Here is a 22,763-nt window from a genome sequence, read left to right as displayed (position 1 = left end):
GCTGTCATGTCACTAACAGAAACTCGAAACTCCCGCTTACTTCTTATTGTATCAGAATGGGCTCCTATGAATCTTGCCTGCTTGTAGCCATGTGCCTGGTTCGCATAGGTCCCCAGCAACCTAGTATTGCGGTAAGAGGCGTCTAAATGATCGGGTGGTCAGACTCGAGGAGTTGGTTGATTGCGTGCCAGCGCGGGGGTCGTTGCTCATAATATCAATCACTGGACAAGACCCGATTGTTTACAGGCCGCGGCCATATAGCTGACATGTTGCTAAGTAGTGGTTAAACCGCAAACATACAACACATTACCATGGTTTTTTTGACAATACAACATTAATACCCTGATAAAACCCATACCGGCACTTCGGTCGTTTAATTAGATTGTCTCGATCTCCGGATAACTCGATATACATTCGATACATATTATTAAATATGGGTAAATATGTTTAAAGCTTGTACAATTTATCGTCATCCTTAAAGGGCTGTACATAATGTTAATTTCTCCCATAACGGGGCTTGATCTTTAATCCTCGTTCTAATCGTGACAGATAAATCACTCGTGTGTAGATTTTTCGGTAACAACCGAACACAGTGGTTAATCCTCTATATCTCATATAAGAAATAAACGACACGTGGTCCTTGTTTATCGTACAAAACAACTCCCACTCGTTTATTTCTTGAATAAACTAGTATGAATTAATATTGCACTAAAATTGGAGAATTACAGAAGCAATCGTCCGTACAAGTTAGATATGCCAAAGAGCATAGGGCATAGTTGAACAGTTTAAACCGTACGTGAAGTCCCCACATTCTGAAACCAACTATGTTGAATATACATAAAAAGAAGGATGTGTCATTGAAGCAGATTTTTTTCCAGAGCTCGAACGATACCCTGGATTGTATTTGGTTGATCAAAACTTAGATAATATATCAGTGCTTAAAGTGTCTTATGGGTTTTCACTGCAGACACAGTAATGCGTACAATGTATTTGGAAAGCTGTGAAAGCAATCTTATTATTTGAGTCAATATTTAACAAACAGGTTTATATATTTAGAGACAATATGACACACACACACACACACACACACACACACACACACACACACACACACACACACACACAGTATCCAGTTGTCCGGTCACATCCAGGTCCATACATTGTACCGTCCTGGCACACGGGCTGTGGGAGTCATGTAGACATATGTTGGTAAAATCACACTTGCTAAAGGATAAGGATACCTACTTAGGAATGCTATTAATAACTCACCAAAATCGTTCAGTACTTAGGCGTTACGTTAACACCATGTTTCCATCAATCATTTCTAACACATTTTGGCTAACGTTCTACAATGACGTACTTGGCACTATCCCCGCCATACCGTCCCTGTGGGCAGTCTTTGTCAACATGAATTCTCTGACGATGTCTGGTTGATACAACGCTCGACTATACGTAATCGCAAAGTACTTATATGAACTAAATCTGTATTAGGGAATTAAGTTCATGTATATATGGAATGTATTATAAAGTTGTGACATATTTCTGGTTGAAAATTGAAACTTTACGACTGAACATACGTTGAGGACAATGGAACTAATCATATAATCATATCATCCCATGTATCCAGCATCACAAAACATCTCGCTGGAGGCTTTCATTGGAGAGAGATATAAGTTAAGAAAGTTGAAGGTCCATAGCTGTAAAGAATTATCTACAATTATTTACACTGGACTTTCAACACAATAATACAATAAAAGGATAAAGTCCTGTCTACCTGTTTCATCTTTTCTCAGTTTGGCCAGGTGATGATGCAAATATTTCGAAATAATTTTGCTTTTATAGACTTGGTGGAGACGACAGCATTTGCATTCCTTCATTTTGTTAGCAGGGATAAGTCTTTGCTATATGCACATTATTAGTCGAGTCAACGCGTCTGCTATCCACATCCACTCATTCGGGCCATGACAACCAAGTAAGATATTTGGAGTTATGTCTGCCATAACCTCAGTATTGTGTTGGGATTCTAAACATGTACGTTCGGGTCCGAGGTCGAATGCCTTGCCCACATGACCAAAGAGGTTTTAAAAATGACTAGACATGTGCATTTTAACACTAAAGTGATTCCCTGTAGACGGCCAACACAGTGATGTCCAGTGTAGGTGAGCTAATAACCATGACCAGTATATGGAGATGACAGTGAGCATGCGGGTGCAAATGAGCATTGTGGTTAGAAGGAACAGTTGAAGCAGTATGTATGTACATATAAGATTAATTTGACAGAATTATAAGGTAATTACGGCAAGTTATTACAACTACGAAAAAGCTTTTTTTATTTAAGCAGTTATCTCTGGACAAACAAGTTTCACATACGCGATAGGAACTAGTTCCAACTTCAGAGACTAATGGAATGTTGACAAAGAATTGACGGATGACAAAATATGACAAAAATTTGATTCGAGCATATAGCGACGGTGGTCTTAGAACGATGGACATTGAATCTTTTTATAAACGCTCTAAAACTGTCCACCTTCAAACGTAATTTAGAAAGGAATACAGGTACATGTAGCAAAAAATCTTCTATATTCTCACTCAGTTATAATATTGGTGACTGTTTATCTCATATGGACAATCTTTATTGGAGAGATGTGTTGACTGCTTGGGGCATGTTTTATGGAAAAATTGAGGTTGATAATGATGATATAGAACAAATCATGGTTCATCCGCTCCGGTTAAATCATCATTTTTAATCTTCATATATTATGAGGCATTGGTTGCCTCACGGTGTTCTCTTTAAAAGAGATATTTGTAATGAAAATGAAATTTTGAAGATTTTAAGAGCAGATACCAAAAGCTGTTAACCAATAATCCTAAAGCTTGGACATGTTTTTGGATTTTGTACGTATGACCATGTAGTTAACCATATTCTGCTGCCATAAAAAAAGATTAATTTATTTGTCAAGCATTAATCAACAAATGCCGCCCTTTGACGTATTCATTAAAAGAGTGCGTGATATCTGTCAAATTGAAAAATATATTGCAAACAAAAACAACGGAATGCTTTGTTATCATAAGAATTGGAAGCAACTGACTTCTACTCGCTGTCCATCGTCATGAAGCGTTCCTAAAATATTTCCTCCACGTATAATCACTGTCTACTTCAAACAATGTATGCAGGCCTTCCAATTATAGTTCTTTTATTTTGTCTTCTACCCCGATTGTAAATGTACATGCCCACTCCATACATTTGTTAACATGTACTTGGAAATGGAAATAAAATCTATTTTAAAAAATCAAAGTCACCAAACTCCAAAAGATCTTACTGTCGAGCAATGTGAACATACATACGCTCATGTCACCTCTCCTTTCAGGAATTGTTTTATTCCGCGATGCAGATGGTTGTTGATAGTGATATAAAAACAACACAAGAACCTACATTCACTCCGACGTTCGTGCAGTTTGTCCCTCACTCCATGAAAGTACATACTCCAATGAACTTGCACAAAGTGGAGGTCAATGCCTTAATGAAGTTAGAATTATTTTTATACATAATTCTAGATCCGATAAAACATATGCTTGGACAATTTCTCGAATGCACACTCTGTAAGGATTGTAGTCACTTTATAGATACATTATCATTTTTTAGTTCTTATCTGGAGTATGATCATGACAGAAATATAATATGTTAACTGAACTACAACTATGTCTTTTTGTCATGGCATTAAATTGGTGTCACGCTGACAGTGTGTTATAGCTTGTTTTTGACCGAAGCATAGACGTGTCTACTTAACATTCCACTCAAGAACCAGGTTTCAGAGAAGGTTCTACAATTTTACTGTTGGCACAGTCTCATATTCATCCACTTCGGCAACACCTTACATTTCTTTTTCGATATTATTATGAATATATTGTTTATATATTACATATTTGAATATATATTTTTTTTGTCAAGCAAATATGCCCCAAACATTATGAATTTGGAAACAATAGCAAATGAGCCGATACCTAAGTCCCGTCCAGTTTGTGCGGAGGCTTTTCTCATTGTAGTCTGAGTAACAGAAGAACATGTGCCCACATAATACATAATTTATACAATGTTTTAAGTAATATCAACACAGTTATATCATCAATAAATTAATCAATTAGTCCATGGATAATGTTTTGTTGCACGTTCATTGTTTTGTTTCCATTTTTACATTCTATACTGTAACAGAGTAGGAGAAGGTTTGGGGCTTCCTCTAGACAAGTACTAAAATAACAACTGTTGTCTATAAAACGGAGAGGTTCTTATGAAAAACATTGTCTACTAAGTTCTTTTCACACTTTCCAATTTAATTTATTTCCATTTTTTTCCGTTCTTCGAAACTGTTAAGGATAACGTTGACATGATTACAAGGTAATGAGCTGTTGAATGTTACCCTGTGATATCTGTCATATCTAGCACTAATTTGACCCCTTCTCCATTTTCAGCCATTTCCAATATCCCCCACTAGTTATTAGAAACAGCTAGCAAAACATTAGCTGGGATATTGCCGAGTGCGGCGTTAAACAACAAACAAACAAACAATTGCATACATACCAATAGAGTATGGTGATTGTCTCTCAACCCCATACCTCCACCTCCATGGTCAAGTGGATACAACGCCTGCACTGAGAGCAGAAGGTCGGGGCTTCGATTTCGTTCATACCAAAAGACGTTCAAAGATTGTACTTGCTGTGCACTATACATGTTGGATGAATATAATGCACAATTCACGATTGTCAGTCAGAAAACTGTCAATAAATTCTCACTTTTCTTCAAAATGATTGAGCTGTATGTTTTTTTGTATAAGTATGCTTCGAGTACGGGGAGATGGGGTGGAGCATACCCCTGCCCCCAACCCCTCCCCATCTGGATTCGTGTATGATACTGTCACAAGATCAAGGGGCTAAAGTTATAAAGTCTAAATGATGGTCAATAATGATGAAAATAGCGCAACAAATGGAGCTGGTATTTGTCAATACTTGTTGATAAAAACGTTAAATACCCCTTCTTACAAATAGTTGATAACTATTTATCATTTTGTTCCCGCTTTCTAATCTATTATTGGTTCAGCAACATAACATACCCATCCGTGATGCGGGATGTCTCATGTCTATCTTTCTATTCAAAACAACCTATAATACATTGTCCTATTTCGTTTCTGAATCCTACATTTTGCTTTGCAAAATTACTAAATTGAAAACAAATGCATTTTGAAATTTCACGATACAAAACTGTATGCTGATATTACAGTAATATGTTTAATTTGTTTGGAAACCAACGATGTCTTTGTCATGTGACATGTCATATGTGCGCCAGGAATAATAACGTTGCAACAAGCTGATTTCCGGGGAACTTCATTCCTAGTTTTGACTTTCCTTTCAAGATGGCGATTCAAACATTTGGCGGTCTACTGATCTGACAGGTGATTTTCCCGAACGCGTCTTTGATCCGTGTTTTTATCTTAAGCCTAATTGTGCTCAGACCCGAGGATCACGTCGTTCAGCCGATACTGATCACGTGAATCTGGCAAGTCGGGAAACTCAAGGCAGTGACTGTCAGTGTGACGTGAAAATGTAAGGACATTGATCAGCTGTTGATGTGACTAATGCATTCAGTGCATGTGGCTTGTTGACAACGGTCAATGATTGGATTATGCAAAAGCAACTATCGGGTCGCATAGAACTGCAGAAAATAACAGTGTAGGTGTTCACCTAAAAATAAACATAAACGCCTACAAATGGATGTGCAACACCAGAGACCATAATATGTTCTCTGGCAACACAAACACTTGTTATCAACATGATTAAGGTTGTGGAAGCCTCTGTGGGTTAGATCGCTGACTTTGTGTGTTGGCGTGTTATCCAAATATGACATTTGTAAGATGATCAAGGCATGTTCTTCATGTTCTTCATATATAAGATCCTGATCAGAGTTAAAAATTGGCACTAGTCCTATAGTCCTTGCCAAACTGCCCAATAGTAAAGGTATCCTAGGACTAGTAGAAATTGGCCCATTTTAAGGGTTTTGCTATATGTTACCATTATAAGGACTAGTGGACAAAAGCTGTTAGTTTCTAACCCTGCTGATGATGTTTCAAACGGGTGCAACTGAAAATATTCCATGACATAAACATGATAAAAGACAAAATACTTTATGGATAACCACTATTTTTAATACGTTACAAAGAATAGTAAAAGAATAGAAATTGTCATCCATAAAATATCTTGGGCCTACCTTTAGAATACAGTACCACAAACTTTTCAAACACGTGATCATACCCTATGACATAATTTGTATATTTTTTTGTTGCCAGTCACACCGGCGAAACAATTCCCTGTGACGTCAGGGGTCATCGGGTGTGCATAAGCTCCTCCCAGTGATCTGTCATCTCTACACGAAATGTCATTGAATACGCCAAGCGCTGTGGAGAGTTTTGAATATTTGTTTACTGAATATAGCCTGCGGCGGCGCATTTTATAGCAAGTGCTAGTTTACGAAAACACTTTTATTTTTTATATATTTTTTATTTCGTTTTTCTCATAATTCAAGTGGCTAAAAGGGTTATAAATGGGAACTAATATACATATATTATTTTTTCGGTGCATTAATTTTCATTATTATGCAGAAGAATGTAGTTTGTTAGGGATATTTAATTGGTGCTGAACACATCAAAATATCGCCAGTGTTAGGGTTGGTTACCTCGAACTCTATCCTTAGCCCTTGGATCCCCTTTACGATCATTAGGGTTAGGAACCCGTTTAGTGGCTATTAAATTACCCTAAGTCTATCTTAGGTCTATCCTAAGTCTATCTATTTACTCTGCCTTACTGAAAAATTCCAATTTTGAACATGTTGAACAAAATAGTTTGTTAGTTTTCCTTTTTGACTGCTAGCATGGCTAGAGGAAGATGTAGTGTTAGGTTAATCCCTGTTCAATTACTTTTATATTGTTAATGTCTCCCAACGTTATTGCATGCGTGCCATTATCCCTTTCTTGAAAGTCTTTCTTTTGTTGTAGACCCTGATGCACTTGCATGAAATCGAAAACAAGGAACCATGGGAGAAAAATCTGATGGAGAAGCGGAAGATAGCCTGCTTGAACAGATTCGAATTCTTGAAAAACAAAAAAGCGACTTAGAGAGAAAAAGGAAGGAAAAAGATCAAACAGAGAAGAAAAATCGTGAACGCCATCATTTACAGCAGAAACTCCGGGAACTGCAAGGGGAGGTAACTGCTTTACAGGACCCATCTCCAAGTAAGAGCAGGAGTTCTTACAGTGGGGAGGAAAATAAAAGGGCTGATCTGCCTTCCGTCAACGAGAGTCAAGACCGGATTAAGGCCTTGCAAAGACAGTTCCTTGACCCATCACCTTCTGCTGGGTCATCAAAGTCAAGGAGGTCAAGGGTTGACTACTCCGATGAGACTTCTGATGATGATGGTATGAATTTCTGTTGTTATCTTGACACTTCCATAGTTTATTGTAAGATACTCTGGTGACCAAGTCATCTTAGGTGATGTAATTAACTTAAGAGTTGCATCCCTTAGGCACATCAGGATCCTATGATTGTGAGTTATAATTCCAGATTTGACCTGTGTATGGTTCTAGGGTTGTCAGCAACATACCTGTGCCAGCAGGTTTTAGCAAAGTGGAAAATGTCTAAGACTGCACAACGTGGGTCTTTCCCCCTATATTACATTGCATTAGGCTATGCTAGGACTTAAGTTGATATGACTGAAAGACTACATGTCATCATTCTCATTATGTATTATTGGTGTAACACTACGGCGACACAGTATTGTATTGCGATATGAGGCCCACGTTTCAATACATTGATTTACTATCCCTGTATCGCGTTACAGAATGATTCATTTCATTACAACTTCTAAAAACATGTGAATGATAACAATCTGTTCAACCACCAGCTAAGGCAGATTCTCAAGTATTTCTTGATAGGACATACACAGCATGACATTCACAGTACCATCTACCAAAATGTTTCTGCCCTACAATATGCAACAAGAAAGAATACCAACTTGTGTAATAAAAGTATTGTATCGGGATATGAATCGTATCACACCCATATCATTGGGTGACTTCAAAGCTGCATCTGTTCATGTAATGCCCTGAGGATGTCACATGCCGCCTCAACTCAACACAGAGATATGTCTTGGTTATTAAATTAGAATGGACAATTTATGATACTATGTTATGGTTTTGTAGAGGCGACTTGTATTTCCCTGGTAACAGGACTAGTAAAGAGTAAAAGGCATTAAACAAATGCTTAATTATTCCCCGCCCCAACGAAGTTGGCGGGGGATATAGAAATGGGTTCCATCCGTGTGTGTGTGTGTGTATGTGCGTGCGTGCGTGCGTGCGTGCGTGCGTGCGTGCGTGCGTGCGTGCGTGCGTGCGTGCGTGCGTGCGTGCGTGCGTAACTCAGAAACCGTTAAATATTTCTCTATGAAACTTTGTATGTCTATCAGACTCATGCTGAACTGGTGCCTTTTGCTATTTAAGAGTTTGTAGAAATTTTTATTTTTTCACGTTTCCATTGCAATAAGTTGGACTTAGGTTCTACAGGGGTGGTATTTGTTTCCAGAGTGTAACTCAAAAACCGTTAAATAATTTCTTACAAAAGTTTGCATGTTTACCAGACACATACTGAACTGGTGCCTTTTGCTATTTAGGAGTTTTATAAATTTTTATTTTTTATGTTTCCATTGCAACAAGTTGGACTTAGGTTCTATAAGGGTGGTGTTTGTTTCCGGAGCGTTACTCAAAAACCATTAAATACTTTCTTACAAAACTTTGCATGTCTACTAGGCACGTACTGAACTGGTGCCTTTTGCTATTTAGGAATTTTATAAATTTTTATATTTTACGTTTCCATTGCAACAAGTTGGACTTAGGTTCTATTGGGTAGAGTTTGTTTCCGGAGCATAACTCAAAACCCATTCAATAATTTCCAACAAAAACTGTGCATGTTTACCAGACACATACTGGACTGGTGCCTCTTGCTATTTAGGAATTTTAGAAATTTTTATTTTTTCACGTTTCCATGGCAATAAGTTGGACTTAGGTTCTACAGAGGTGGTGTTCGTTTCCAGAGTGTAACTCAAAAACCGTTAAATACTTTCTTACAAAACTTTGCATGTCTACTGGTGCCTTTTGATATATAACACTTTTAGAAATTTTTATTTTTTAAGTTTCCATGACAACAAGTTTGATTTAAGTTTTAATATAGGATTGGTTTACTTGAGTAGTATAACAAATAAACTGTTAAATATTTCCTTGCCAAACATTGCATGTCTATATATAAAGCGAATACTGAACTAGTGCCATTTGATATTAAGGAGTTTTAGAAATGTTTATTTTAGAATTTCCATTGCAGCTATTTTGACAAGGGCTAAGAGAAATGTTGGGTCAGTTACCTGGTTTGGAAATGGGCGGGGGATATAGATGACTTTGTCTACTATACGCTTGTTTTAAAATGTGAAAGTAATATAATTTAGAAAAAAATAATAACATAGAAAAATCCAAATTTTTCTGTTGCAGTTGACGATGTTATGAGTGGACGACACAAACAGGCCATCCAGCTGAACAGAGACATCCTAGTGGAAAACATGATGTCAGACGATATCTTCAACGACCTGATCGCCAACAAGATCCTCACAACAGCTGATGTGAGTCGCATCAAAGAGAAGAACACCCGAGAGGCCATCAACGAGGAACTACTAAACAGCTTGGTACGCAAGTCAGACAGGGCGTTCTATGTGTTTGTGAAAGCTCTGCGGAAGACCTTGCAGGAGTACCTGGCCAACAGGATTGATCCCATCTCAAGTGCTAAGAAAAAAAAGAGAAAAAGACAAACAGGTAACCATGCTAACACTTACCAATGATGTCTCTTGACCTCCTCAGAGACGTTTATTCGGCCCCAAGTTTGCAACAAATGTCAGTAAAATTTCTTAATTAACATGACTAATGTTGATATAGTTAAACTTATGTTTGCACAAGATATATCATTTCTCCCAGTATGCAAAGGTAGTTTGGTACATACAGCGATAGAAACTGATGGTTTTGGACCACTAGTTCTTATAATGATAACATATAGAAAACATCCTTGCAAAGGTCAAACGTCTACTTTAACTATTGGGTAGTCTTTCAAGGACGCAGACAGATCCTTGCTGACAGTGTTTGTTGTTAAGGGGATGGGGGTGGTTTATTGTCAATTCTTCACTGGTTTGTATATTTGGGATGTCTTGACACACTTACCTTGTGTGTTGATACATATCACAATACTTGAGTCATGATGCGATATGTATTGCAACACTTTGTTTGCTCCAAGTTTCTGTGAAATTCTCCATTTTCCATGTGTCCCGGCTAGCAAGGTTGCCATCAACCAGTTTGTGTTTAACTTACTTGACCGGTTAATTTAGGTTTGTCCTTGTTATTTTATGCCTTTGTATACAATTTTGTATTTTCTTAAGTTAATAACTGCTACGTGGTAAGGTATGTCTATCATATTTAATATCAAGACTCAAGTTGTTGTAAATATGTTATGAAAATCAGTTCATTAATCAAATACAATGGTATGTCATGTGTCGTATCATGATTTCATCAGGTGTAAATTTGAATGCATCATGACTTAGGATAAACTTTTGCTATTTTTGAACCAACCAAAGAAGCAATTGGGCGGGAACCAGCGAGATCTCAGACCAATTGGCGCTCATTTATGTTGGCAATATTTGTCATGCAACATGCCGTAGCTGTGCAGTCTCTACACTGCACATTGATTCACCGTCAGGCAACGTGTGGGTTCAAACAAGTCCATTAGAGGAGTAGGGTTCTTTTGACTTCCGTGAGTTATACACGACCTTGTTTCTAGTAGAGCGATGTTACTCCGATACATCAAGGATCGCAATTTTTTACTTCTCTTTACAAGTATCGATCACACTCACACTCAAAATAAAAATATGTTGATTCTTATCTTTTATGTTTTCTGTAATACCTGTTACACTAAACATTCATTAATCATGTTAATAGTGAAAATTAGTAGTGAAGACGTAAACATTTTCAATTTTGATCCACCTTGCCATACTTGTCACTGCCAATTGTCATTCATCATTGTGCCAGGTATGTGACCATCCTGTCTATGAAAAGGATAGCAGATAAGAACACATGCAAGTATCGTGATACATGTCTCGTCCCAGCCCTACTTATTTAATTACCTGACTAAAAACAGACGTGTCACTCTCACAGCAGCATTCTAACTAAGTAGCGACCATTCTGGTGGTCACATGCGACTCAAATCTATGATTGGCAACATTAATTGTATCTACTGCTCGCCACTGGGATACCATTTCATTACTTTACAGGACCCTCACTTTGTCTGCAAGGACCCTTAACATTAATTATTGAGGGTCCTCTGGACCCCCAGTTTTGTAAGTCAAGCGAAAACCCTGAGATATCAGTTGGCCCCTGGCTGGGTGTATGAAGTCTCCATACTGCCTAAACAGGGTCAACTTAAGATTAAGATTAACGCCTAATCGTTACTACAGTATTTTAAAGCGAATAATCATATATGTACACCTTAAATATTACCTCGAACCTGATTGGCTGTTTCAGGGGAGCTGAACGTGAACGTGGACTGTGACGAGGTGACTCCACTCAACAAACGCCAGCAAACCTGCACATGTCAGGAGGTTGAGGAACAGATTCTCATCATGGCCAAAACAGCGTTCCGGAACATCCGGCGGAGGGATGACACGCCTGCAGCATTCGAACAGTTCCGTAAAGAACTACGAGAAACAAATACTGTGATTAAAGATTCCATGGAAATAATGCACACACTGAAAATCTTGTGTCGTCATGGTGATATGACAAATGTGTCTCACGGCAGTATTCGGTTCACGCTGATCTGCTCATCCGTGTTTGTTGTGAAGGACCTGTGGAAGAAATACATGTCGGGGGAACTGCTGAGGATATTTCAGAACGGACTTGTGACAAGCACATTGCGGAGAAGGTGTCGTGCGAAATCTATACGACTGTGTGTCAGGATTGCAGAAGAGGAATATTTTCAGTGTCTCAGTGATTTGGGTAAGTTTTCACATAACATATCAATATCTCTTTTAATCATGTTAATAATCCTACTTTGGGTCGTGCTCATTGGTGTATAGTTTAATCATGTTAATAACACTTTCAGATTCCTTTATTTTGGCAAAATGCTGTAAATGGTTAATAAATAACCACTGATGCATGGATTTACTGTACACAAAATATTGCGTTCTTTTTGCAAAAAAATGAGAGTAGGTGCAAAGAGTTTAAATTGTGAGTCCGGTGGGAGGCATAAACATGATGAAACATTGCTGTCTGAATCATTTAATTCATCACCATTTTTCATTGCATATTACCATGATGACTGTGGAATATATTTATTTAATGAAAAAAAAAGCAATCTAGATATGTATACAAAAGCAAGTCTAGCCAGCTCTAGCTAGCTCTATTATCAGGAAAATTATTTGTTTAATTTTAGAAGCAAAAAGAATATTATGTTATATAAGATTTTATAGATGAAATGTTAGTCTAGGTAATTTTGTTAGAAAAGGAATGCTTTCTAAATAAACATCAGGCACCAGAACATATTTTATTGTGCTATTATCATGATTCTGATTCTAACACTCCTACAAATGGCCTAATGCATAAAATTTCAAACCTTGGATGGTGTTATCATGACAACATGGACAAGAATTTATCTGGACATGCTCAGAGGCTGATAATCGGAATCCCGGATAAGTCTTTGTAGTGAGTCAAGGAAGGAAGCACTCATAAAATGCCTGACTGGTGGCCGAGTTGATGCTGCTGTGTAAACATGGTTTAGTTAACATGGTTAAGGGTGTGCATTGTAACCAGTCACTGGTAACATGATCATGAAGACAGCATGTATATTATATATGTTCAAGTCTTGACCAGGCAAACCAGTGAGTGATGATATGTACAAATTCCTGAATATTAACATGATTAAAGGCGACCAATTCAGAACACACATGATATAGACGAAATATTGAACAATTTATGAATTCTGAATGAAATCTGAGGGATTGAGAAAATTACTGACATTTGCTGCATATTTGGCGCCAAACATCGGCCTCCAAACAAGTCTAGATAAATCGCTGCATACTGTCATGTTTACATGGTTTTGTGATGTTCCGATTACTTGAACATGTTGAATTAATTCAGTGCAATTTTCTGTTATGAAACAAATAATTGTGCCCTCTCAAGTTATCAACATTTCTAATCAAGTCACCAGTGTCATATGGACAGGGTGCCAAAAGAAACATGTGTAATTACGAACAAAATGCTTGAGATAAGTTTTGTTTTCTAAGAAGGTTTATTCAACTATTTACTGCTAAGTACTCAGGGGAAAAATGGCCCGTCTCTGTTTTGAAACATTTATAAACCTCTGAGGTAGGTATTTGCATGTGTTTTTGTAAGGTGCATGCTGGCAGATCCAGATAGCGATGTGCCTCCCACCTTTTTTCCCACACATCCTACATGTTAACTGTGCCCTCGGCCAAGTCATTTTCTGTCTTCATGGTCTTGGGTACAGTGTACAATCCACGTTTTTCAAACTCCTGGATCTGCCTTTTGTATGATCTGGTGATGTACTTGTACTGAATTCAACACTGAAAAACATCTGGAAAATGCTAATTGATTCTTTTCTGTTGGGATGATCCAGTCATCATCATAATTTTACAACCAATTCCTAACACTACCAGTAGTCATGGTAACATTCCCCTCCTTTCAGAGATTCCATCTTCCTGTCAGGTTCTTTGTGAGAGACCAAGGACGAAGAAGTTGCGGACATCAACTGTCAGAACTCTGCGGGTAAGCACAGCGGCAACCATATGTAATAGACATGATACTGATAGATAGCAGACAGGTGACAGACATATAGATCTTCTGACTCCATTGCCCTATGGGATCCCTACCTACACTGAACTGAGTTTGAAGCTACATTATCTGTTCAATGCAAATGCATGACGTTTCAGTTTATTAATTCTATTATGAAAGCTATGTAAGAATTGGCTTCTTTGTGATTCTTATAATCATTCTCCAAAGTTGAGAAAACTGTCTATGGTCAATCATCAGCTATAAATGTATTCATATGCCGCACTTATACCAACCCCTTTTGGCATGGTTGAATTTTGATAAATTGCAAAGTTAATGTAGGTTATAAATAAATTACTCTACACATCCCAGTAAGATACCATTTATGTTACAACTTTTCAAAATGTATCTATAAAACTCCTCTCCGCTCATCAGATTTTGAAAAAAACTTGTAATACTAAAAGTAGAAACAGTATCTCACTGTATCATTTAGTCATACATGTCTATGTCTTCAATGTTTGAGTTGAGATATTTATACTGTTGTGTATATATCATAGTCTGGTATTCATACAACAAACAAATGAAAATACCTGGAATTTTCTGAATATGAATTTGACATTAATTATTATTTCTTTACACATAAAAACACAAAATGAACAAAAATGATTTATGGAAACAAAACCGTTGTATGCTGTGTTTCCGTTTACTGGTAATTACCAGTTTTTTACCGGTAAACTTAGTCTTGGACTGGTAATCCATGTGACTGCCAGTCCCTGTGGCCCGGCAAAGAAAGTACCTAATAAATCTTTGTTGTTGAACAAAACATCGGTACATTTTTCAGACAAAGTCAGCTTGTCTGTTACCATCAGGGTTTCCACTTGTCTATTTCTAGGTTCAGTATGCAGTTGTAGCGACTTCATCTCGAAATATTAAAAAATAAAGAGAAAATTGTGACTGAAGTTTGTGTGAATGATGTATAGATCTAACTAAGTTACTTCAGCATGTTCAGAGATGACATCTTTGCACTGAACATGAACATGGTTATTATTATTTTACATGGTGTGGTCGGGAAGTGTAGTGGTTAAAGCGTTCGCTTGTCACACCGAAGACCTGGGTTCGTCTCCCAACATGGGTTAAATGTGTGAAGTCCATTCCTGGTGTCCCCCGCTGTGATATTGCTGGAATATTGCTAAAAGAAGCGTAAAACCCAACTCACTCACTCATCCACTCTTATTTAAATTATATATGGTGAAGCTGCAACCAAAATAACACAATATTGGAATATATTATTGCTCATAGATTAATAGTTTCAGATACAATTCTTCCGATCATTGCATCAAAATTCTTATATCATATTTAGTTATATTATTGGGTAATATTTAACCAAATCACTGGTAGATTGTGAGAAAATGTGTACTGCTGTTTGCTGTTTCCGGCTTAGTTTACAAGAAAACACGCACAGAGTAATCTTAATCTCTGCATATAAGACAATTCCTAGAAGAACTTGGGTGTATCTCAAATTTTAAATTTGTATTGACCAAGTTTGTTATCACCTGTTTGTTTACCTGACTTTGGTGAAGGGATACGATGTAAACAATTTCTGCAATAGACATAGGCGGGTGCACATTATACAATAGACATAGGCAGGTGCACATTATACAATAGACATAAGAAAATGCACATTATACAATAGACATAAGAGGGTGCACATTATACAATAGACATAGGCAGGTGCACATTATACAATAGACATAGGCAGGTGCACATTATACAATAGACATAAGAGAATGCACATTATACAATAGACATAAGAGGGTGCACATTATACAATAGACATAGGCAGGTGCACATTATACAATAGACATAGGCAGGTGCACATTATACAATAGACATAAGAGGGTGCACATTATACAATAGACATAAGAGGGTGCACATTATACAATAGACATAAGAGAATGCACATTATACAATAGACATAAGAGGGTGCACATTATACAATAGACATAAGAGGGTGCACATTATACAATAGACAAAGGAGGGTGCACTTTATACAATAGACGTGACGTAGGAGGGGGCACTTTATACAATAGACGTAGGAGGGTGCACATTATACAATATATGTACGAGGGTGCACATTATACAATAGACATAAGAGGGTGCACATTATACAATAGAAATAGGAGGGTGCATATTATACAATAGACATAAGAGGGTGCACATTATACAATAGACATAGGAGGGTGCACATTAAACAATAGATAGATATGATTTGTTACCTAGATGTTATCACAATAAGCCAAATGTCTTAAAATTCCACAGTTTGTTTAATAGTACAATAATAGGTGTGTTAAAAGTCTATTTACTCGGTGTTTTATTGAACACAGCGATTCACTGTATTGCTATAAATTGTTGTAAATTGTATATTGTAAATATTCTACCCACCTGCTATGTACCTTAAATACTGTAAATCGTGAAATTTATGCGTCTCCAAAAGAATGCAACCGCTGGCCCCTAGCCAAAAATGCAACTCAATATGAATGCGACACCCCCTCCTCTTACTTACTTACTTGAATTGGGAATTAAACGTGCGCTTTCCGACATATGTGTCTGGTCAAAAAGGGTATGTCCGAAAAGGTGAGGCAACCTAGGTGGGGCTTTTTAGGGCTACTTACTTAATTCGGAGAACAAATTTGGAATTTTGAAATATGCCATGCAAAAGGGGGAAGGGGGAGGGGGGGACTATATGAAGTTTGTGTGTTTTTATAGGTTTAGAATTTTAGAGTTTATTGGCAGCTTGTTTGTTGTACTTTTTTTAAATGCGGCCAAGTAGGCCTGTTTTGATTAGATATATGCCTAGTGCTTTAAATGTTTGTAAGTCATTTAGGGGTTTTAGTACCATATCTTGTGTCATTTGATTGTTGCAATTTAGTGTGGATTGGAGTGTTGTTCTGTGTTGCTAGTACAGTATTACATGTTCAGGTGTTTCTTTTAATTTGCAGTGGGGGCATTTATCGGTTTGGTGTTTTTTAATTTGATGTAGGTGGGAGTTTAACTTAGTGTGGCCTGTTTGTAGTTTAGTTATTACTCTGTCAATTTTTTTTATTTTATGATGAATTTTTGTTTTTATAAGTGGCTTTTGTACACTGTTGTAGCAGGTGTCATAGCTTGCAATCATTTTTCTGTTTTTATTTTGCCACTTTTGGAAGATTTTCTCCTTTGTGATACTTTTAATTTCGTTTTTTGATGTTTGTTAGGTTGATGCTTACTTCTTCTTATTTTAGTGCTGATTTGGCTGCTTTGTCTGCGTGTTCGTTGCCAAACACTCCAACGCGGGCAGAGATCCAAACTATTTCTGTGTCTTTACCTAGTTTACATAGATTGTTGGCACTTTTAATTATCTATTGTATTAGTTTTGGGCACTTTTTTTGTGTGTTTTTTTTATGGCCTGGAGCACAATGAATGAGTCTGAAAGGATTAGGGTTTTTTGGTGTCTATTTATTTGATCGCTGTGCAGGGCTGTTACTATCCCCATTAATTCGGCTGTGAAAATTGATTTATTATTTGGGAGCCTATATGATTGTGTTTCTTTTTGGGGTTTGTTGATATGGATGCCGAATCCTGTGCGTTTTGAGCCCGGGTCAAAGGACCCGTCTGTGTAAATGTGACACCAATTTGGCCATTTTTCGTGTATGTATGCTAGTATGATGGATTTAGCGGTATTTGGATCAGTTTCTTTATTTAGTCTGGTGGAGAGAGATATGTTGATTTTGGGGGTTTGGAGTTTGGGTGTGGAGGTGTTATTTGGTGCTGTGTTTAACTGTAAATTATTTAGGTTGTGTGTATTTAGGTAATTTATAATGCATTGAGAGATTGGTGTTAATTGCTTAACATTTAATAGTTTCAAATATGTTGTAAATGCAAATGTTCACGAAGGACGACTGATAACACGCCACGCCATTAGCTCACTTAACATCCAGTGAGGTGAGCAAAACTTTGGATATGTGATTCCTGATGATACAGATTTTCCATTATTAATAGTACATACCCACGTCTATACTTGCACATATATACATATTAATGTATGTTTTTCCTTTTGGTAACTTTATACAATAGAAATAATAAATAAATTTATAGAATTTGGGTATATTTTTGGTCTGCATTATATTTATGCCGAATGTTTTTGAATATCTATGCAAACATTGTTTAGTGTCTTTTGTTGGCATTAGAAAGTGTTGACTGCATGTTCAGAACTGCAGTGCTATGCCACTATTTACTTAAATGACCCAAGTTATGTCAGGGCCCCAACAAGGGCAGGTTGTGCGTAGTAAGTATGGTTGTCACCACTTTTAGTCCAGCCATATCACGACAGGAGTCGTCAAGAATGGACTTAAGTTAGTAAAGTCAAGTCAAGTAAAGTCAAGTAAAGTAAAGTCAACTTAGCAACTTTGCAGATTTTTTTACTTTTGGACATAGTCAATCACAAAGGCTTGACCAACATTAGTTTTGAAAAATGGAAATAGTTTGAAGCAGTAAAACAGACAATAAGAAACGACAGTCGAAATTGTCCCCCAAATGAAAAATTCTGGTAGTGAGGAGAATTTCCTTACTGTTGTTAAAACGGGTGCTTGGTTTTTGACGCACTGCACAATTTCAGCGATCATGATGCACATGACAATCAGGTCGACATGCAGTCTGCCTGCTTTTGCTTCTCTGCTCATCCCTGTGATTACTGTGTCAACAACTTATGTCACCTTAGTAACAACACTGAAGATGCAGGCAGTTGTTTACTCAGGGGATTAGTCCTTTACAGGCATTTATTGTGTGGAATAGGGCCAAGGTAAGTTAGAAACGCTACTTACCGATTGCTAATTGTTCAAGATCAAATGTTGTATCCAAAATGTCCAACATTGAACGCTGTATACAATGTTGTTATTTTTGTAGGATCAACAGAAATTATATGTATAGCAGCTAAGAATCACAAGACAGATAAACGTGGCAAACATATCAGCCAATGACAACAGTTGTCACCCCGTGCCGGTAGCTTTAGGCCACGCCCTCAAATAGGGTTGTTTGGAAGCCAATTACGGAGTGTGTGATTTCAGCACGTTCACTTGGACATGTTAACCACTTTTTACAAATATAATGAAATGTTCTCCAGGAAATTGACTAAATGTATCAAGGAAAATTGATACTCACAACAAAATACTTGTTCTTTAAGACATTCCATGTGAGGTATTCAACCATGGCTTTGAGCCGATGATGCAGAAGCAACTAGCACTTTGTCAAGAGTTCGAAGGGTGCATGCGTGCCCTATTGACTAAAGCACCTCAATTTGTTTGGACAGAGAGACTTTCTATAGAATATCCCTGGGACAGAGGGACTTCCTTTCCAATATCCCTGGGACAGAGGGACTTCCTTTCCAATATCCCTGGGACAGAGGGACATCTTATTGAATAGCCCCAGTACAGACGGACTTCTTATAGAATATCCCTGGGACAGAGAAACATCTTATTGAATAGCCCCAGTACAGAGGGACCTCTTATAGAATATCCCTGAGACAGAGGGACATCTTATTTAATATCCCTGAGACAGAGGGACATCTTATTGAATATCCCTGGGACAGAGGGACTTCTTATTGAATATCCCTGGGACAGAGGGACATCTTATTGAATAGCCCCAGTACAGAGGGACTTCTTATAGAATATCCCTGGGACAGAGAAATATCTTATTGAATAGCCCCAGTACAGAGGGACCTCTTATAGAATATCCCTGGGACAGAGGGACATCTTATTGAATATCCCTGGGACAGAGGGACTTCTTATAGAATATCCCTGGGACAGAGGGACATCTTATTGAATAGCCCCAGTACAGAGGGACTTCTTATAGAATATCCCTGGGACAGAGAAATATCTTATTGAATATCCCCAGTACAGAGGGACCTCTTATAGAATATCCCTGGGACAGAGAAACTTTCTATAAAACAGACCCAGAAAAAGGGGATTTTCTGGATAAATTTCATGCTGCGTGGTTATTCTACGAAATGATGGTCCCCTAAAAACATTAGCATGATGCCACTAGGGGTTTATAAGGTGTGTCTCACTAGCTTGTTTCTTCCCTCTAGTCGAGAGGTCTGGGTCTGCCCTCGGAGAACATCCCATGCAAGAAGCTGTGTCTGTCTGCGGGATCCGGCCAACAACGCCGCGCCTTTAGAGAACTGTGAGTTACTGATTATTTTCAAACTTGAAAACATAACTTGCATTATTATACTGGATATATGTAACTGAATGACCAGTAGATCACGGTAACAAAGCATGTCAACATGGTCAAGGTGATTGATATTTACAAATAAATCACAAAAGAATTTTGATCACTGCATTTATATCATAATTGCCAATTTTCACAAAAAATACATTAAGTTGACATTTTGTATCCGATCTCACACTATACATATCCTTTGTGGAAACATGCTTGAACTTTGTTTCCAGCTTGTAAAACAAAAACATTTGTCCGAACACCCCCCAGAATTTTTCTATGAATGAGGACATACATGAATTGTATTCCTATTCTCATGCTGTTTTGTTTGGGTAACGTCTCGGGATTGTCAACACCGATTGATCAATTGTTTTTTCCCATTCACTTCACTGTTCCCTGTTGTATGACATTGTGTCTGGAAGGATAATAAAAAGAGGACTTGAAGTATTAATTCAAGGTTTTTACTTTTTGTTTTCTATTTTTGAGGGGGACAGTAATTTTGCACAAAACAATACAATAATTAAATTTGAAAAACATATGATATTGTGTGTATGTGGCTAATTGGTAATGTCAGGAACTGATTATTTTGATGACCTTCTGTTGCAGTCAAGCCAACCAGTCTGTGATGTCATCAGGCAGGATGGACAAGATGGAATCTCCCACAATGCCATTCTATGATCTCCGGAATAGAACACACCAAATGTACTCATGATACATATGTTCTTTGTCAAAAAAGAAAACAAGAATTAATTTTATTAAAGCAGTGTTCCATTTACAATAACCTTTTTAGAAAGAGAATAATGTTTTTGCATGTCATCTTCGTAATTTGTATAATCATCTTCCTGAGGCAAGTGAGTTAACTGACTATAAAAGTCCAGTTTCCACCCTTGCCGAATTAGGCTAGAATTCCTGGGCTCGATCGTAGCGCCACCAGTGGCTGTTAGGAGTTATGTCCTTTCTATGCCTCTCCTATTGACCAATCAGATTTAACCTCTCGTATCACTTGCAGTTAACTCTCTTGCCTCGGGAAGATGTTGTATAATATGCGCAAACAGTTTCTATTTCGACACAATGTCATTAAATTTAAAATCAGATCTTTTACTCGATGCATTTATTTCTCTGTGAAGATCTGTCAAACCCCAATAGGTGCTTGCTTCAGGGAAATTTCTAATCAGTCAATAAGCTTTCTGGCTTCTTTAGTCTCAGTACAAGCAAGTGAAGCGTTCAGAGCAGCATAATCTGATTTTTGTGTCTCATAACATAAACAGTCAGTTCTGAATGGAAAATGATGTATTGGCTTTGAAATGAATTAGGAATCATAGTGTGATTCCTAACCATACTTGGGGATTCAGAAGTTGAATAAGAAGTTTGCAATCTCAATAAAACAGAAGGAGGCAAACTTCTACATGTTCTAGATTATTTATATGCAGCACCTGGAGAAATGACATTCACAAGGTATGAAGATAGATCAAATGTAATCTTCTTGTTCCAAACGACACACCTCAACATCTTTGCCAGTGCCTTTTGATCTCTTGTCAACATCTAGATTGAATACTGGGCTTGAAAAATATATTTTTACATTTCACTGTCATACCATATGACATGCTAGGTGGTGTATGAGTCTAGGGTTTAGGCATTCAGTCGTTGTCGATGGCCCGGGAATATGAAAACCATTCTCACTTACATGCTCTGCAAATGTCTTCGTCTATTGTTTTGTATTGGTACCATACTATTTGTATATCGAAATGCAACAATGCTTTGTTGAGTTTTTACTCTCCTGAATGTAAACTGTCACTTGTTTTTTTGTGCTTTACTGTGTGTGTTAAAGTATTACTATTTATTTTGATGAAATGTAGTTTGAACATGTAAGTGGTTCCATTTATCTAGACTCACTCTGTTCACCTACCACTGATCTATTCCAGATACGCCTCAAGTTTAAACTGTTAAAATGATCTGTACCACTGCTGAAATAGGTCTCCATGGATGTTAAATGATCTGTACATCTGCTGAAATAGGTCTCTATGAAGCCACAGTGAAGTTCTCTATGATGTATTATACTTCATTCATGATATCTTGTAAAGGAGTAAAAAATGCAAAATTGCAGTTAGGCCAATCCTTTAAAATGACTTTCTTTTACAGATAGGAAGATATCTAAAATGTCATACACTAGTACACACTGATGCTGAATTAAGTGTATGGAGGAGTTTGATGCATACTTGTAGTTGATGTGTTTCACTATACATGGACATCAGTAGTTTTTTCTGTTTCTAAGGTGAACATATTTCAAACATCACAAGACAGTTTTGTAAAATTGTTTAGGTGTTTTATTATCGTCACGCTTTCGCTACTTGTCTGAGGTTACGTATCGTAGCATTGTGAGGATAATGAGGTACATCGATGATGCAAGGTATTTATGTACAGTTGTAAACACCTTTCACTCAAATTTACAAGATGTTCTCAGTAATTAATCCTCGATTAATCAGTGTCAACTCAGTTTATTGCCTATTACAGTGATTGACCGATTGGACTATCATGTAGGTACGATGTATTTACAGCAATCAAAACAAACAAAGCTTGTCAGTGTAGTTAATCTTCATTGTT

The 22,763-nt window shown here is 37.3% G+C and overlaps 1 protein-coding gene across 1 annotated transcript; it reads left to right on the top strand.

The window, feature by feature from the left end:
* Positions 1-5,406: 5,406 nt before the first annotated feature.
* LOC139460604 (uncharacterized) lies at positions 5,407-21,778 on the top strand. The gene is made up of 7 exons (XM_071242069.1): positions 5,407-5,444; positions 7,041-7,460; positions 9,579-9,896; positions 11,649-12,119; positions 13,828-13,907; positions 20,032-20,126; positions 20,769-21,778. The coding sequence occupies exons 2-7, from the start codon at positions 7,079-7,081 to the stop codon at positions 20,872-20,874; spliced, it is 1,452 nt and encodes a 483-aa protein (XP_071098170.1). The 5' UTR covers positions 5,407-5,444; positions 7,041-7,078; the 3' UTR covers positions 20,875-21,778.
* Positions 21,779-22,763: the final 985 nt, after the last annotated feature.

This window comes from Haliotis cracherodii, unplaced genomic scaffold, assembly GCF_022045235.1.
Source record: "Haliotis cracherodii isolate W230 unplaced genomic scaffold, xgHalCrac1.p SCAF_14, whole genome shotgun sequence".
Classification (NCBI taxonomy): domain Eukaryota; kingdom Metazoa; phylum Mollusca; class Gastropoda; order Lepetellida; family Haliotidae; genus Haliotis; species Haliotis cracherodii.
This window is presented reverse-complemented; position numbering and strand designations above follow the sequence as displayed.

Bases quoted from the DNA above. Each gene is read 5' to 3' on its own strand.
- LOC139460604 (XM_071242069.1), top strand. From the start codon at position 7,079: ATGGGAGAAAAATCTGATGGAGAAGCGGAAGATAGCCTGCTTGAACAG. The intron at 9,897-11,648 runs GTAACCATGCTA...TGGCTGTTTCAG, and splicing joins AAAGAGAAAAAGACAAACAG to GGGAGCTGAACGTGAACGTG. The intron at 13,908-20,031 runs GTAAGCACAGCG...TCTTCCCTCTAG, and splicing joins CAACTGTCAGAACTCTGCGG to TCGAGAGGTCTGGGTCTGCC.